Source organism: Haliotis rufescens, unplaced genomic scaffold (genome assembly GCF_023055435.1).
Source record: "Haliotis rufescens isolate VD_foot unplaced genomic scaffold, xgHalRufe1.0.p SCAF_12, whole genome shotgun sequence".
Classification (NCBI taxonomy): Eukaryota; Metazoa; Mollusca; class Gastropoda; order Lepetellida; family Haliotidae; genus Haliotis; species Haliotis rufescens.
In genome coordinates this window covers 11,090,330-11,109,468 of record NW_025963802.1, presented here as the reverse complement: position 1 = coordinate 11,109,468, position 19,139 = coordinate 11,090,330, and the positions used below count along the sequence as shown (strand labels likewise).

The window sequence follows — 19,139 nt, the reverse complement described above, 5'->3', positions numbered from 1 at the left end:
AAAAGTAGCATGAATGGTATTGCCTCTGTAAATTTAATTTAAAGTAGATCTAAGTTTCTTGCTTTGTAACTATTTTTGCAAACCTATTGTGGTCAGCTATGATGACTTTATTCAATCTTCCAAGAATTTGTGTGCCTTTTGTGGAATTAACGTCAAACTATATAATTTATATAGATATTTCCCATCAATATTACAAAATGAGAATAATATATAATGTCACATACCCATGCAAAGTAATCACAAATGTGAGCCCACTAGCCTAAATGACTTAGTCAACTCAATGAAGCCCAGCGATTTACAAACATGGGCCCACCTGTTTCGATCACTATAAGACAGGAACAATGTAGGCCCACATTTTAGAAAATGGTTATAAGTAAGCCAAGCTAATGAAGCTTAGTGATTATAAATGTGGTCCCTCCTGTTGCAATCACTATGACGGAAGAACGATATACAAATGTGGGCCCACTTGTTTCGATCACAATATATGATTGGAACAATGTGGGCCCACATTTGAGAAAATGATTATCAATATTTAAGTAGAATTTCGCGATTAATAAATGTGGTCCCTCCTGTTGCAATCAACATGACGGAAGAACATCTGCCGACATTTAGGAATTGATTTTCAGAACTAACAAAACAACCTAACGAAGCTAGGCGATATACAAATGTGGGCCCACTTGTTTTGATCACCATAGATGACGGGTAAAATGTCTGCCCACATTTTAGAAAATGGTTATCAGCACTAAACCAATCTTAGAATATGTACGGATGGAAACGTAAATATATAATTGATTAAACTATTTAATTAAGAATACATTTTACCTTAGGGATAAGCTGGGCATTTAATAGCTGGACCAACAACGTACAGCGTGGGTGACACCATTTCTCACAAATACTAAAAACAAGTGAGATAGCTCCCGTTTGAAATGAGAGTGACCTCCCTTTCCCAATATGAACCACTGATAAGGCGGTTTCGCCCTATATTTCAATAATCTGTTTCTGCATGGGTTTTCCACGAGCTGTAGAGTTTATGCATAGGTGGTTCCTGCATTAGATCAATAAATAGGGATGTGTAAGATATCGGGGTATGCAGGCTCAAAGACTACATTGGGTAATTACACAAAGTGATGTACTATTGTTATTTAGAAAAATATCCATACATTGGCCCTATTTGTATGCAAGCAACTCCATATTAATTGGGTTATGGTGATATATTTTGCACATTTTATGCAAATTTTAACTGTGCTCTGCTGACTGGCCAATCACAATATTGTAATGACGATAGAAAGGACAAGTAAGGATTTTAAACCCCTCAACTATCTGTCTGTGTGAATGCACGGCAAACCAGCTAATAAAATATGATGCTTCTCAGTATGATGAGACATTTAACTATCTCAACTCAAATGGAATAAAATCTATTTTAGAAAAATAAACTTGAAAAAAAACCTATCTTAACTGTATCACAATAGTAAGTTGATTGAACCGTTTTGGGCAGGTATGAAAAAATAACATACTGGGTTTTGACTGTTTCACGAGTTGTCCGACCAAAAGTTTCGGGGCTTCTTTGAATGCATATTCCAGTTCTTGTTGCCGTCATAATGACAATGTGTTTTAACAGTGCTTAACATCTTTATCTTCAAAATAGGAACAGAGAGGAACCCCAAACTTACACAAGCTTATAACCTCTTGCGGAATGTTGCTGAAACAAGGCCAGCTGTGGATACCCCGGAACCGTTTGGCTGTGATCTGTATGTTCTCTGTGCTGAGATTGCCTTCCAGAATGGCTCACCAGACATGGCCAAGGAATGTCTGAAGATGTTCTTCATGAAGCCTCCACCACCAAACCAGTTCCTGTGTCGAGCATACTTATGTCAGGCTCAGCTCCTTGCTCCGCAGAATGCAAACAATCCAGTGAGTGCTTTAATCATGTTAAACATAAGACACAGTGGGGTTTTCCTGGGGGTCCATTCAATGGAATTACAGTACCCAATGCTTGTCATATAGGGGCGGTCGGGTAGCCTAGTGGTTAAAGCGTTCGCTCCTCACGCCGAAAACCTGGGTTTGACTCATGACATGGGTACAATATATATGTGAAGCCAATTTCTGGTGTCCCCGCCGTGATATTGCTGGAATATTGCTAAAAGCGGCGTAAAACCACACTTATTCCCTCACCTGTCATAGAAGTTGACCAATCAGGAGACCCATGAAGATCTGGGGAAGAATAGGTCTTCATCAACCCATGCTTGCCGTAAAAGGCGACTATGCTTGTCATAAGAGGCGACTAATTTGATTGGGTGGTCAGGCTTGCTGACTTGGTTGATGCATGACATTGTATCCCAACTGCGTGGATTGATGCTCATGATGTCAATCACTGGATTGTCTGGTCCCGACTCGATTATTTACAGACCACTGTCATATAACTGAAATATTGCTGAGTGAGGTGTTAAACAACAAACAAACTAATCAGGATGCATTGATTTCTATAATGTAGCCTTAAAGTAGGTTTATACATGTATATACTATTGCATTAGTTGACAACTATCACAATAATATTGCAAGTGTGGGTACAATAGCAAATTAACTATCGCAGTTGTTGAGTTGTTCAATGTATCTGAGCTCAATAGTTGTTAAAACTTCATGGATGTCTTTTTGAACCTCTATAGCTTATGTGGTTTGCATATGTCTATCATAACTTAAATCTACTAAACAAGTCCCCTCAACCACCTGACAGCCAGTGTGACATCCTCACAGCTAATGTTTTTAATTTTTCTTGAATGTTTGAGATTACTGAGTGCTAGTGTATGATATCTTCTCTCCAGAGTAATTGCTGTGTTTGAAAATAAGTATGAACATCAAGGGTGATAACCCTAATCTATGAACATCAAGGGTGATAACCCTAATCTATGAACATCAAGGGTGATAACCCTGATCATGCAAAGGTTTGATGAGACTCCAAGGACCCCTGATTTACCCCTGAATTTATAACACAGAATTGTATCTGGCAATCTTTTCTTATTTAGTGATCAGCCGTGTGACAGACTGCCACACCATCCACTGAAGTTTAAGCTCTTCTACCTCTTTTTAATCCTTGAGTTGCTTAAATGTGAGTGATTTGACAGAAAAGTGGAATGTTCAATCAGAAAACTGTTCATATCTTGTTTCCACACATCCTGCCCATAGTTCTATTTGTAATGGAATTAATACATACATTTTTTTAACTTATCCTATCTGACATTATGCATTTCTCCTTTTGTCGATCCTCAGTGGAGAACAAAAGGTTTCCGTCTGTCTTCAGTACGTCTGTATCTATGCTTCCATTGGAGCAACCAGCAGCCTCAGTTGTTTGCATGGTTCTCTACAAAGACATTTCATTCATGCCAGCCTTGACAGCACCAATCGCCGACCCAGCTATGCGCTCACAGATCGTCAGCCGATACCCTGCTTCTTCACGTGATGTTGGCGTTATCGATTCTTTCACTTCGGCTTAAGACACAGTCGCTCCCATTTCGACTTGACATATACGCATGCACCCATAATCAATTGTCTGTGTTCGCAGCCACCAACCTCATCCGAGATTCACTGTTTCTCGGATCAAATTTTCTTGCGATCGATGCCTAAAGGACTATTCCTATACATATTCGGCTGATTGATTGTCCACCCAGTATCATTCTCCTTCAACAGAATCGTTACTGGAATCTTTGGCATCGCCGGAATCGATCCTGTTCTTATGACTTATCCACTCTTGCCCTATGATAGGACGTTCCTACCTTGCTCTTCATGGTTGGTTGCGCCCTCACTCGCTTCCAGGCAGTTGGGTTGAGTCGGTTGTTGCCTTCATCACCCTCGCATACTATTGCCGATACTGCAGTTGCTATAGCAACCAAGTCGCTATCATCGCAGCTAGTACCAGTTCGTCCGCACCTCCGGGGATCGGCGATTTCCTCCGGTTTGGCGAATCTTTCAAATTGGCATTCATCCCAGGATCAGTGCACTTTCATGAGTCATCATTTTTCTTGGTTTGGCTTACTTCCAAGGATCAGCGAACCTCCCAGGATTGGCACACTTCCCTTGATTTGCGAACCTCTCAGGGTCGGCTCACCTCTTAAGATCGGTGCACTTCCCAGATTTGGCAAACCTCTCAGGATCAGCGCACATCCCAGGATCGTCGCACCTCTTAAGGTCGGTGCACTTCCCAGGTTTGGCGAACCTCTCAGGATCAACGCACCTCTTAAGATCGGTGCACCTCCCAGATTTGGCAAACCTCTCAGGATCAGCGCACATCCCAGGATCATTGCACCTCCTAAGATCGGTGCACATCCCAGTTTTGGCAAACCTCTCAGAATCGGCGCACTTCCAGGAATCAGGGCACTTCCATGGATCGGTGCACATACCAATATACAACTATCTTGTAGAATCGATCAGCTGGATATATTCAGAATCGGTTATACGTCTTCACGTATGAACATGTTACACATGTTGGACTCGACTTCATGTGTTTTCCTCTGTTCTTGTATCAGGGTCACATGCAACACTTTTTGGAGTGTTTCATCCCTATTCACAAGCTTTGTCTTATGACACTAGACAATGTTACTTAATATGGTTTTGTATCACTGCTTAGCTCCAGTCTCCTCGTGTTATCCTACAGTTGTTATCTTTATAGACTAGGGAGTTGCGCGAGAGATAGGATAAGTTTGAAAAGTTGTAAATTTTCAATAAATTGTATATTTATAATATTTATCCTATCTCTCACGCTATGTGCCCACCCGTCCATCCCCACATCACAATTCCTCCAGCCTGTTAAGCTCCAGAAAGAGAAACCACATGTTCAGCATGTGTAGGTCAACTGCCATGAAGAGCTTGTGTGACCCAGATTGTTGGGTGGTGACCATGGTGATGCTGGGTGTGTTCGGGTGAATTCATTTTTAGAAGCTGGAAACCTTTGTTTAAGCACATATTCCACTTAGGAGAAATGCATAGTGTCCGATAGGATAGGTATTATAAATATACAATTTCTTTGTAAAATTTACAATTTTAAATTAATGTTATTGTTTTGGTTTCAGGAGAAATTGGAGAAAGCTGTTGTGTATCTACTGAAAGCAATTTCCTTTGCCAAGAAGACATCACGGTAGATAAACCCATCCTTTCTTGTCGTGTGTAATGTGAAATCTAGTTAGTACTGACACATTTGGTCCATGAGGGGAAGGTACATCTGATTTGTATATCTGGACTATCTCAGTCTACTGCTGTGATTTCACTACATACACTGCAGTGGTAGAAAGTAAGGAGAGTGACTCTGCAAAAGTATTTGAATCTCAAGACCTACTAAAACTTGGATTTGTAAATATTAGGGTTATGACAAAGTCCCCTTGCCTTCTTAATTTTGAATCATGATAAAGTATTGTTTCCTTTGGGAAAAAAGATATTTTATACAACCCAAATAATATCCAAACGTCCCAAATTATGTTATTATTGATAATTGTTTCAAAACTTGAATCTTCGGTAACTTTGTAATGGCAATAACAGGTGACATTTTCCCATGAATGTTCATCTTCAATTCGTGTTAACATTAGTGTTTGGTTGTATAAAAGCCTGCCATGTCTAAACATTAGTGTTTGGTTGTATAAAAGCCTGCCATGTCTATAATATTTGCAGATACCATTTCCTGGTGTACAACGCCTCAGTGTTGTACTGGCAGTTTTGTCGTCCCTTCCTCAAGCCCAACTTTCGGCAGTACCTGGCTCGCAGTCTACACCAGGTGGTCAAAGCTCTGGATGACATTGAGGACAAGGACTATGAATGGAGGGCTCAGCTGATGATGTGAGGACAATTTTCACTATTGATGCTTGCCGCATCAGCAAGACATCATGTTTTTAATAATTTTAATTAATCTCTCAGCCATGATGATGGAACTTTGGAAAGGGGAAGTTAGGCTCATTGGAATATCTTGAAACCTTGAGCTGGGAAAAGCGCTTGGTCCTATGTCCCTGGGGCTTTTTCCTCGCTCGCAGTTTTACGTTTTCAACCAAGGAGTGTTTTATCCTTACCCTAAACTTAATGTTGTGTTAAATGTTTGGTTCAGTGCCTTGATCGAGTGCCACCTGGATGCAGGAAGGAGAGGAGATGCCTCCCACATAGCTACAGCAGCAGCCAGTTTCATCAAGCAGAATGTGCCCTCACTGTACAAGCAGGTGTTTGGGCTCATGGTGAGTGGAAATGCCAAGGTTAACCCAGAAATCGGTTCATACAGAACTGAATTGTGAAAGCAGTAAATGACCCTACAAGATCAATGAATAATCAACAAATTTTATTGAAACTCACAGTTTTAGGTTTAGAATCACAAAAGGCAATACAATGGCTAAAAAAAAGTGTCTGCAGCAATAAGTAACAGGCCTTATAACATTTGTCAGTGCACTCACGATTGATTTGAATTTGTCTTGAAAGAGGCCCGTGCTCCTTTCTTAAATCAGGAAGCTGGCAGGAATTCAATGTTTTCAGACAGATTTCCAATCCGCCCTTGGCAAGAAGGTAAGATGCATTTAGGTTGAAAAAGGTTTTGTAGGAATTGTCATATCAAAACTTCTTGACCTTCCCGCTGTTGTGTGTTTGTAAAAAATCAAGGGAGGTAATTCTAATTCACACTTCCCGTTGCAACATGGCCACTTCAGCACTCAACATTTTATGAATGTTTCAGTCATTTGCTGCCACTGACAATTACTTCAGATAAACTTTCAACAATCTGCACTGCCACTTAACAAAATCACATTGCTGAAAGATTTGTTTAATCCAGATTATCCAATTGGCTTGGAGTTATTGTGAATTAGCTATTTTATGTCATCAGTATGTTTTTGTGTATTTATAACCTCATGGGGATTCCAAGCTGGTACAGGTTTGGGCCCAAATGAAATGACCTTTGTTTCCGTCAAACTGTTGCAAAATAGCTCTGACTGAAAAAAGCCTTTTGCCAGCTTTACCCTGTTATGTATGTGTTGTATTCTATAATGTCAATCCACACATCCAGGGAGATATAGCAGTCAACATACAGTGTTCCAAGCTAAGGGCTCCCCCTGTTCCTTGAGGTCTACTCTTATGGTATTTGATTAAGGGACCATCTAAACTTATGACATTATGGTTTTGACAAGAACCCCCAGACATTCATGCCTAGTTTCGAATAACTCCATGTCTGTTGTCAGTGATAATTTGGTGGAATGAATGAATAAAGAAAGAATACGAAAACTCAATACCTACCAGGTACCCACCTTCACTGATATTTTAAATGTTAGCATTGCCGTAAGAAGAAGCTGAAACTGGAATCAATTGGTCAGCAGATCTATCATTGTCTATTTATTGACATTCCTTATGATAGCACTGACCGCCTCCGTGGTCTAGTGGTAGAGCATCCGCCCGGAGAGCGGAAGGTTCGGGATTCGATCCCCGGCCGTGTCATATCAAAAGACGTTAAGAGATGGTACTTGTTGTTACCCTGTCTGGCGCTCGGCATTAAGGGGCTAAAACAAGGACTGGTCGGCTCGGAGTCAGTATACTGTGTCTGAGTGGGGTATTCATGTTAAACTGCGGCATGGTATCTCAGTGGGCTAGACTAGTGCAAGCAGCCACACACACACGTGCATGCACGTCGCTATATAAGTGCAATAATCTTGGACGCGACGTTAAACCCCATTTCACCTCACCTAACCTTATGTTAGCACTTGTGTGTAGTGGCCAGAACAGAATCTAACTATTTGTTGCAGGCTTGGCTTATCAAGGCCAAGTTCGCACTGAAGGTCACCAGGATAAGCTTAAAACTATTGCTGTCTACTTGTCACTTGGAATATATATATGATGAGCCTCCGGCTCCTGGTATATATATTATATTTTGTTTCAAAATTGATAGAAAACAGCTGTTTGATTGAGCTGAGATTAACTTGTGCTATGTCACATGACTTTCTTTGACTCGAAAAAGCGTGCAGCTTTTTCCTTTGAAGTGGGGTATAAGGGATTTATTCTGCCTCTCAGAAATCCTCGTGCAGCATGTCTTGCTCATGGCAGGGTATAAGGGATTTATTCACCTACTGAGAAATCTATTTCCCTCCAAGGCAGGATACATAGTATTTTATGAAGATCACGTGGACCAATCAGATCTCACCATTCTGATATGGATTTTTGATAAATGCGTTTAATATCTACTGCTTGTAGGTTCGTCATCAGCTTGTTGAATCTGCAAAGATTCATAAAGATGTGAAGAATTCACCAGAGCTTTCCATCTTCTACAAGATCTGCAAGATTAAAGTGTGAGTATAATTCAATTGCATCATTTTTTCAAATGGATTCGGCATCATGAGAAGGTCCCTCACGAGCTCTGAGGAACAGGTCTGTGGTCAGGCTCTGAGGCTTAGTTGATAGTACCTCATTGTATTCTGATGACGCGGATCATTGATCATGCTATCAACCTCTGGTTTGCCTTGTTCAAGAGTGAATGATGGATACTAAGTTTTGAAAAACATTGTTAATGGGGTTCAGAGCCTGGAAATCTAAAAGATAGAGAATGTTTTTCTTGATCATTCTTCACTAAAGTGTCTTGACCCAAATTTGAAATATTTGGCATATCAATCTCATTAAAATCAGATCTTAGTTCTCGCTACCGCCAAACAAAGATCTGAGGACATCCCATTACGGGTCACGTCAGACCGACCTTGCGCGAACTTTGACCGGCCAATGGAATGACCAATCAGAAGGCAGCTTTCTCGTGCTTTACGGCACTAATTTCAAATTGGCGACTACGCTTCAAAACATATTTTGACAAATTCTCGATTGCAAATTTTAAACCTGAACAAAAGAACATTCTTGAATGGCTAATAGAAGGTCTAGATTGTATGGATACAGTTGTTAAACCCGTAACTATCTTTCGTAGTTAAAGTTTTCGAGGCTGCATGATCAGAAATCACATTCTGACTGTCATTTTCATAATCTGGTAAGCGATGCTCTGATTGGTCGGATGAAAGGTCGTTCTGACGTGACCCATAAAGGGATGTCCTCAGATCTTTTTTAGCGGTAGCGAGAACTGAGGTCTGATTTTAATGAGATTGTTGGCATCTTGACATGAATATTGCATAAATTATTTGTTGTATTTGGTAAAAAAATTGTGAGAAAATATTTTGTTGTTGATTTTCTCTGCAATCTGTTAACTTGACTGGTTCAGTTGCATCGGTTGTATCATGGCATCGTTGCATTTTGGAGTAACGTCTGGTTTGTTCGTTGCTGTTTCAATACGCAGGATGATTACTGTTGAAAATAACTTGTAAATGCGGTACATGTATTAACAAATTTGAAAAACATTTGTTTTCCGGACCTGTGGGTGTTATTTAGTATTTGATGCGTGGAAACTTTAACATTTGAAACCTTTGGTTTAGCCTTGGCTACAAAGTCAAATTCCAGGCATGATTACTTAATAAACCCTAAAATCAAAAAAAGAAACAATCTTCACCTCGGAAATGTACTTTGTTCCTGCAGCTCTCTGGACCAAGGGGAACAGAAGGAATATTATAGTGAGATCCAGAGCATCTTGAACCAGCTGGGTGTTCCACACTCCCTGCCAACTGGGAGACTGGCCAGGTATGACTCAAGGATAAGTGTGTCCGGTCGCCCACGGTCACCAAGCACGTCGCCCACTGGCAAAGAGGAAGATGTTCCAAAGGATAGGTAAGAAACAGAAATATTAGTTATTAGTCATGTTTAATTCGCTTGGCATTTTCATGATTTCTTTTATTTCTTTGTTGAAGATCATATTACTTTTAGTGTCATTCTCTTGATTGTATCGAATAGTTATTATCAAGTACTACCAGTGTTAGCATGTTTGATACATAGGAAACATATTTACGTAATATTTCGTTAGATTTAGTTTATAGTTGAAGTAGTGATCACATTTTTGCTAGGCTCTTTTGTTTCACTTTTTTTTTACATGCTAGAAGCGAGTATTTCAGTACACCTCGGATAATTTATGTTTATTATTTAATTAAAATGATTAATTTTTTATTTGTACAATTGTCATCTTTTGATAAATTAATACGCTTGTGTCATTATTCATTGAAAATATTTGTAAACATTTAAAGTCTGTTTGTAAATGTTTCACGATATTTCTTGTAGAAGTTTTATGTGGTATAAGGTTTGATATTAATAACAGTTTTAGATGTTTGTGTTCTATAGTTACATTAATCATGGAAAATAGTTTTAACCTGTTATGTTATTGTTACAAATAACACATACTGCTTATGATATAGAATGGTTGTTTCTCAAGCACATGTGAATATTAGACAGATATAAATCCAAATATAATCTTCTCATCATGCACAGAACAGACCCTTTTTCAATTTTTTGAAACATGAATTGGAAACTGATTTTGGTTTAAATGTCTTATTACTTCAGTTGAGACTTAACAACAACTTAATGCCAATAATCTAAAGAATTTGTATTTCAAATCACAAGGAGAAACTATCTATAACAAGAAAGAATGTTTTTATACAAACAAATTACAAAAAACTGCCCTCCCATATGACAATATAAGGACTGATTGTCAAAGGTTTTAATACACGTACTTGGTGCATGAGAAGCAAGCAGGTTGTTTTGGCTTCAGTTAATTTTATTTTCAAGCTGTTAGTTTGTGGTTGCTTAACTGATTTATAGGAAAAGTCCGGGTAAGGGAGGTCGTCGAACCCCCACTCCCACTACCTCCAAGAAAATAGCTGTTGATAGTGCTGACAAGTGAGTAGTCACGAGTAGACTCTCAGTGTAGACACCTTTCCTCAGTACTAATAGGTCTGTGATGAGTCATCAGTGGTGTGTTATCATGCTTTGAACCTTGATACCTGTAAGTGTATCATGTCCTCAAATCTTGTATTCATACCATGTTGTATATATTTATGTGTAGCAAAAGGTTTTCTTTCACACACCTTCTTTTTCTTTACGCCAACCCTTGGGGGAAGACAATGAATTCCCTTTGATTGTATTAAAGGGGAAATAGTGAAAGCTAATTGGCAGTCCCAGCAACTTTCATCTATGCCTCTTGAATGACAGTTTCATGGACTGCTTGTTCAAATTTTGCGATGTATAACAGTTTGGCAGTTAATGATAACCCTTAGTTTAATACATAGGATGAATTACAATCTCTAGACCTAGGCAGCAAATGGGTGCCACCTGGTTGACTTTAAAAAGAATGAAATTGTTTTTTATTAGTCAAAAACCTTGGCTCATATCAAAATGTGAATGCAGCCAAAGGGAGTTAGAATAGCTGTGTTTCTGTTCTGTTATAAATATCACAGTTCATTGGACCAGCAGTATACAAAAGTATTGGTTCATCCAATACTTTGGACCGAGAGGGTTAAATTTTACCAGTACATGGCCTATATTACAGTAAATTACTGACACTTATACTGGTAATCAGAAACAATGAATAGCTGGTCATTTAGGGGGAAAAGGCTATAATGGACCTTGTTATGTTATGTAGAAAGTAAGTCGTTTTTTTTGGTGAATTGATCATTTTGATAGTTTTTCACTTAAATTCAAAAGCCTGGGTTTTAGAAACAACAGATGATTTTCTCATGTTTATTTCTTTTGATATCTCTTCAAATCAAGTAGTATGTAACACAGTCTGCCATACTGGCGGTTACAGGTTTACAGGGATTTATTTAGCTCTATCTGCATTCTAGTCCTTGGGATGCTCAGTGATAGATTTATAGGGGACCAGCATGAACATGGGGAGGGTAGGCCGGCGACATGTGGCAGCTTGGCTTGATTTCCAAGAAAAATTAGGGATGTCATATTGGTGCACAGGCTCAGATGCCTTACGTCTATTATATAACGGTAGGTGGGGATTTCAAGAAGAAAATAAATCACAGACTTCCTCAACATTGGGTTTCTTACCAGATTAGAAATGTCTGTTTTATGGAATCTGCAAGTTTAATATATTTAATAAGTTTTCAAACAGCGTACTGTTTCGCATCTCACAGAACTTGCAATCTCAATTATTTGCATATGTTTTCAATATGTAATTGTGTGTAGGATGCAATATTCTCCGTCTAGTAAAATGCTGAGTTTATATGCTGTCAAACATGTGTTGTACACATAAGAAAAAAGTGTTATCGTGGTTATTGATTCAAATGCTTGGATTGTGAATGACTGTTCATTCTGTTATTGGAGATTATTGTCATGTAAGGTTTGCATGTAGTCTTCTTACATGGGCAGGTGTAAAGTGGGACAGTAACATATATGCTAGTAGTTTGATGACTTTTTTTGCATAAAGTCATTTTGAGTCTTACATAGACATACAATCATCGTAGTGCTGAGATGGCGTTGTGCAAGCCTGGCCTGGTTAAGGTGATCAATGTTTCCCAAGTGGAATATGAATTGTGGGCCCGATGTGCCATTTCTAGACAAGGACAAATTGTAACATTTTTATAATGTTATGTCTTTATCCATCTGGGTGTAAATTGGGCCATGACCAGCATTTTTATAAAGAACTTGAGTAGCTGAGTGAACTAAGGAATAAGTAGCAGGGGAACCTAGGAATTTGGTCAAGAAGGAGTTCACACTACCATGATGTTGGGCTGGTTAAAAAGATCGATTATCAGAATTATCGTTGATGGGAAGAAATATTAACGATTATCGATATGAAATTGTTATAATCGATAATAACTCACTCTAAACTATTGTGATGAAATAAAGATTAGATTACTGGAACACACTTGTTATTGTCAATAATGTCAACTGTCAAAGACAGACAGCAACTGTTTTTGTTATATCTCAAATGTCCACAATGTAATGCATGCATAAATGTGTCACGCAGCTCACCAGTGGCATGAAATATGTTGATTACTTTCAGATTCTTATTTGCGTAGAGTTACTACCGGTATATTTATCGATAATTGATCGATATATAGTTAGCGATTATCGATCTCTAAAATCTATATCGATAGCCAGCCCTACCATCATGTGAACAAATATGTATGATTGGTTGCCATGTGAGGTGTCTCCACCTCTCCCAGGATACAGTCTTCTGCAAGACAATAGCTGACCCCTATATAAAAAAAAAGACATGGTGTTTTGGGTGTCACCGCTAAAGAAGGCTGCATGACGCAGTGAATCACATACTGCCCTACATAGTGTTTTCTGCACACATGTATATGATAATAGTTTGATATCTGTACATACAATATAAGAATAACAAATAATAATTGTGTTTTGTTCTACAGCTGGTTATGAGAACAAGAATTAGACTTGGCAAGGCAAATAATATTTCTCAGTCTCAAAGAATGTTTGTGTCAAGGGAGATAAGCCCTCTTACTAGTTTTTGCATACTCTCCTTACACAATCACATGAAGCATAATTAAATCTCCCTCCTTGCCTGTGCCATGTGAGAGGTTTGCGAGTCAGGAGACAAGGGCATGTAGGGTTAAGAAGTGCAGTATGTAATATGATGGACCATCAAACTTGGCCAAGTCAAGGCTATGTTATTTTTTACTTGATGTCATATTATCATGATTGTGATATTCCAGCATGTCAGCACAATGTTTCTTATTAGCTCTTTATCAAGACTAGTCAAACTTATTATAACTATGTACTCTGTGTGTCCCTGATATATGGTTTGATGTCGTCATTCATTGCTTGAACATTTTAATATTCTTTCCTTTGTATAGCTGATATATTCCTCATGCTTTGTCTCTTGATCTTTCTCTAAACATTCCCTGGAGCATTTTGAGTGAGATGTTTCCATAATTGGTTTTTGGTGAATCTGCCTTTATATATATATCTATTACTATTGAGTACATATGTACATGTTGCCAGTTAATCTGGTTATGACTTGGCATATACATGATATTTTCACATACCTTTATACGATTATATTTATATTGTGTAGGATATGTGCAATATTTTATATTGTGCTGAAATTTTTTGTATTTAAATTCATTTGGTTATTTATCATGTCTGCATGTAACCTTGGTAACGTAATGGCTATTAGGCTAATATGCTGTAAATATAGTCATTGTGATTTGTTCAACCCTGAGTATCCAGTTCAGCAGGAGGATCTGTGTTTAAGACGAGCATCTGCTATCAAGTTTGACATAAACTGTGATAAATCATGCAGTAGTGGAATCTTGTATATTTTATACATTTGTTTATGTCAACAATGAAAATTAAAGTATAATTTTCTACATGAGATAAAGTATGTATGTGATGCACATAGCATCAGAATCAGCAGTCTGTGCCAAACACTATTGAGACTTTTAGGCGGAATCTGGCGCTAGGCATAATGTTCAGAAGTATTGTGTGTTATTTTGTATAGATTATTATTGGCTGAGCTTACTAGACCATATAGGCTTAGGACTAGTGGGTAAAGTTGCAAGCTGAATCAGTGTCAACAGCCATGCTTGATATCTCTTCAGGCCCTATCTACTGCTAGAGCTGGGCAGAATGTGTCTGGACCTAGACTTTGGTGACCTTGGTGATGCTTGTGTGGAACACACCAAGACTTGTTTAGTTAAGGTAAGTGTATGGAAACATCTATGTTACTTTTGTGACATCATGCTTGTGTTGAGACAAAATATGAGCTCTGACATCCATGCTGATCTCATGGATAAGACCTGATCACATGGATGTGGGTTGATTGCATGGATAAGGGCTGATCACATGGATGTGGGATGATCATATAGATAAGGTTGATCACATGGATAAGGGCTGATCACATGGATAAGGGCCAATCACATGGATAAGGTAGATCACATGGATAAGGGCTGATCACATGGATAAGGGCCAATCACATGGATAAGGAAGATCACATGGCTGTGGGATGATCATATAGATAAGGTAGATCACATGGATAAGGGCTGATCACATGGATAAGGGCCAATCACATGGATAAGGAAGATCACATGGATAAGGGCTGATCAAATGGATGTGGGATGATCACATAGATAAGGTTGATCACATCGATAAGGGCAATCCAATGGATAAGGGCCAATCACATGGATAAGGGCTGATCACATGGATAAGGGCCAATCACATGGATAAGGGAGATCACATGGATAAGTGCTGATCACATGGATAAGGGCCAATCACATGGATAAGGGCTGATCACATGGATAAGGGCCGATCACATGGATAAGGGCCAATCACATGGATAAGGGCTGATCACATGGATAAGGGCCAATCACATGGATAAGGTAGATCACATGGATAAGGGCTGATCACATGGATAAGGGCTGATCACATGGATAAGGGCTGATCACATGGATAAGGGAGATCACATGGATAAGGGCTGATCACAAAGGCAAGGGCTGATCACATGGATAAGGGCCAATCACATGGATAAGGGCTGATCACATGGATAAGTGCTGATCACATGAATAAGGGTGATCAAATTGATAAGGGTGATCACATGGATAAGGGCTGATCACATGGATAAGGGCTGATCACATGGATAAGGGAGATCACATGGATAAGGGCTGATCACAAAGGTAAGGGCTGATCACATGGATAAGGGCCAATCACATGGATAAGGGCTGATCACATGGATAAGTGCTGATCACATGAATAAGGGTGATCAAATGGATAAGGGTGATCACATGGAAACGGGTGATCACATGGATAAAATCCCTATCACATGAAGAAGACAAGGGTCCCTGCCTTTACCCTAATATTTTAAGTTGAAGTTTAGTGGGTCCTCAGATTCAAATTCTACAGAAACAGATCGCAAGGACTCCCCTTATATTTGAATACTGCCTGTGATAATATTATTAAACTTTGCAATGCTCATTTAAGAACATAACATTGCATTTAAAATATGATGCATATCGTCTTTCTGCTGCATTTAGGCGCATGATTTCTCAAACAGTAGAAATTTGATATCCTAAAAACATGGCATGCACTTATTTTGACTTCCTTATGCTGCATTTGTCGCCATTGAAAGTAGATAGTGTTCCAACGTGGGTAATGTTGGATAATCGAGAAAAAGTTGAATGAACTTGCATAATCATACACAAGAGTTTATTATTAATTCCAAAAGAGTTTTAAGTTTGACCTCCTTGTTTTGAAAAAAATCCAGTACCGGTAAGTGTGTTACTGGTGAATGACCCTCCATTTCACTTGCTAGAACACTGACTTTCAGCATGGTTGGTGTGTATTTTGGAGAAAGGTTTGTATCTAGTCGTGGTGTAGCGCTGACATCAAGTACTGTTGTGTGTGTACAGGAGCAGGGGTTCTACCTAGAGCTGGAGTTCCTGCAGTGTGAGCTGATGGTCAAGTGTCTAAGAGAGAAACAGGAATCTTACCACAAGTCTGCCGTGGAGGTATGCCGAGAATCCGATCACCATGATCACACACATTCACAGAGTTCCCGCTGGCTTTTGAAACTGCCAGTCCTTGTAGACTGGCAACTCTAAAAACTACCAGTCCACCCCTAATTTTTACCAGTCCCAACCTTCAACAAATAAAAAAAATGAAAATTATTTGGTTTTAATTCTTTTAACTTCATGTTCAGTGCAAAGATGTCATCTCTGAAGTAACTTAGTTAGATCTTTACGTCTTTCACACAAACTTCAGTCACAATTTTCTTTTTCTTTTTTAATATTTCGAGATGAAGTTGCTTCAAACGGATATTTAGCCTAAAAATAGACAAGAGGAAACCCTGATGGTAACAGACAAGCTGACTTTGTTCGAAAAATGTACTTACCGTATTCGACGTAATAAGCGCCCTGCTCTAATAAGCGCCCACGGCGATATTTGCTAATAAAGGGCAAGTGAACAATCCAAATTGGCACCCCTTCCGATTGATCAATGTACACAAGGCTTATTTTTTCGCGAATAAAACCCACTCGTGTGTTATATGCACCCTTAATTATGGGCAATCAAATTCTGGAAAAATATATCTGTCGTACATAAACATTTCAGGCTGTCAGCATAAACCACGAAATCTTTCAACCCTGTTTTTTTTCACCAAAATAATATTCTAATAAGAGCCCCCTATTTCTAATTTTGAGAGCACCCTGGGCGCTTATTACGTCGAATATGGTGTATGAATATCACCGATGTTACCTTATTTGCCGATCAACAGGGACTGGCAGTCACACGAATTACCAGTCCAAGCCTAATTTTACCGGCAAAAAACTGGTAATTACCGGTAAACAGGAACACTGATTCAGTACATGTGGATCACATTGTTTTGTCACAAGCAGTCTTGGACACAATTGTTATGCTCTTGTAGGAATTTAAAAAACTATTTTGTGGATGCTTAGTGAAATCTTTGTATGCACACAGCTGTCACTTCACAATCACAATGAATGTGGGTGACTAAACCTTTGAAATAAATGTATATTACGGTTCTGAAATTATGATAACCCTAAGACAATATAGCACTTATGTGAGCCAAACAGTCTACAAACTATTAGCCAAACGATTCCATGTACCTTTATTCCTCCAGGTTCGTCAACAAGCCATCAAGCGTTGTGAGGAAGCCATTATGAATGCGATCAGACAGGGTGACCCAAACATCCTGCAGGCTGGCTGTGTGACTCAGTGGAACCTGTGTCTGCCTCTGCTCCAGCCCAACCTCAGACAGACTGTGAGGAAACCCCTGACACTGCTGGCCGAAGCTCTAGAAGACATACAGAGGTGAGGTCACACGAACACACTGCATACATAGCACGAAGATCACGGGGCCCTGTTGTCCAAGACACTGCAATTCACTGTGCAGAACTGTGTCCCTTACTAATGCCAGAAACCTATCATTGTTTTACTACGAGGGCCCTGTTCCACATTGCGATCTTAGTGATAAGTTTGTCAGGTGAATGTTAAAGTAAGGGATTTACAATCGCCTAAGATCTATAAATGCTTTGTGGAACAGGGCCCAGATATTGGTATATGCTGCAGCTGCGCTCACTTTCTTACTCACTCTGTCAGAATGTTCTTTCTGACCAGTCAGCAATGTTCCTGCTATAACACTGCATTTAGTGAAGAATTATGTCAGAGCCAGTAAACCAGTGGTTGAAAGCAAGAGCAACGATTTAGAAGTTGATTACTGTGTAAACTTGTCAGTAATATCTTGACAGTGTAATAGTTTGATCATGAGTCTTGCTGGTGTTGGTGTCATCTGTGTGATCTGTGTCGTGGGTGTTTCAGTCTGCTGATCCTGCTGCGGTGTCAGGTGCACACGGAGCTGGCCAAGTGTGAGGAGGATCGGGAACAGATCCAGGTGGCCATGGAGCATCTCAGGAAGGTGTGTAGCTTCTGTCTCACTCTCCATGCTCTCAGACCCGTGAAGATCTGTGGTAGAATAGGTCTTCAGTAACCCATGCTTGCCGTAAAAGGCGACTCGGCTTGTTGTAAAAGGCGACTAACAGGATCGGGTGGTCAGGCTCGCTGACTTGGTTGATGCATGTCATCGATCCCAATTGCGTGGATCGATGCTCATGATATCAATCACTGGATTGTCTGGTCTATTTACAGACCGCCATCATATAGCTGGATTATTGCTGAGTGCGGCATAAAACAACAAACCAACCAACAAAATCCATGCTCTTAGTCATAGTTAATCTCAATATATAGACGATATACATGAGTTTGTCCTCTCATCAAGTGACGGAGGAGGGAAGGGAGATATTTTCACGAGCGGCGTTATTTTCTTTAAAGGATTGGAATGTTCTAAATTATTTCGCTTCAGATAGATAATCGTTGTTTGTAGATTATTCTGAATTCACCAATGTGTGTATTGAATCCTGTCAGGCCCTGGAGCTGGATGATGGCGGTGTGTACCGAGAGAGGCTGGAGGTGTCGCTTCACAGACTGGAGCTGAGGTCGGAGCTGTACAAGGCTCCAGAGAGACCCGAGGACCAGGCTGCCATGATCATAGAACAGGTCCGCACAGCACAGCACAACACAGCACAACACAGCACATACATTTAAAAAAAGTGTTTAGTCCCAATAACAATTTTTAGTATCAGTTTTATTCAAAATGAATTACTGATAATTTGTTTCAATGCAAAAGGTTCATCATTCCTCAAAATATTTTTGAAAATTATAGGAAAAGTATATAGTCATGTTTTTTTTACGTCATCAGGTTTCAGATGTTTACAGACCTATACATCGATGTCTTTCAT

General features: G+C 39.4%; 1 protein-coding gene across 5 annotated transcripts in view; it reads left to right on the top strand.

Moving 5' to 3' along the window:
- LOC124119570 (cilia- and flagella-associated protein 46-like) overlaps positions 1 to 19,139 on the top strand; it is a 93,809-nt gene that overhangs the window by 1,144 nt on the left and 73,526 nt on the right. For 4 of the 5 annotated variants that reach the window (XM_046482121.2, XM_046482119.2, XM_046482120.2 and 1 more), the window contains exons 2-13: positions 1,646 to 1,911; positions 5,061 to 5,125; positions 5,653 to 5,817; positions 6,080 to 6,203; positions 8,194 to 8,288; positions 9,508 to 9,696; positions 10,678 to 10,755; positions 14,433 to 14,532; positions 16,236 to 16,334; positions 17,465 to 17,655; positions 18,163 to 18,259; positions 18,766 to 18,897. In XM_046482121.2, coding sequence (XP_046338077.2) covers positions 1,646 to 1,911; positions 5,061 to 5,125; positions 5,653 to 5,817; positions 6,080 to 6,203; positions 8,194 to 8,288; positions 9,508 to 9,696; positions 10,678 to 10,755; positions 14,433 to 14,532; positions 16,236 to 16,334; positions 17,465 to 17,655; positions 18,163 to 18,259; positions 18,766 to 18,897 — 1,601 coding nt within the window. The remainder of the gene's footprint in view (positions 1 to 1,645; positions 1,912 to 5,060; positions 5,126 to 5,652; positions 5,818 to 6,079; positions 6,204 to 8,193; positions 8,289 to 9,507; positions 9,697 to 10,677; positions 10,756 to 14,432; positions 14,533 to 16,235; positions 16,335 to 17,464; positions 17,656 to 18,162; positions 18,260 to 18,765; positions 18,898 to 19,139) is intronic. The other variant, XM_046482122.2, reaches the window with a different exon arrangement.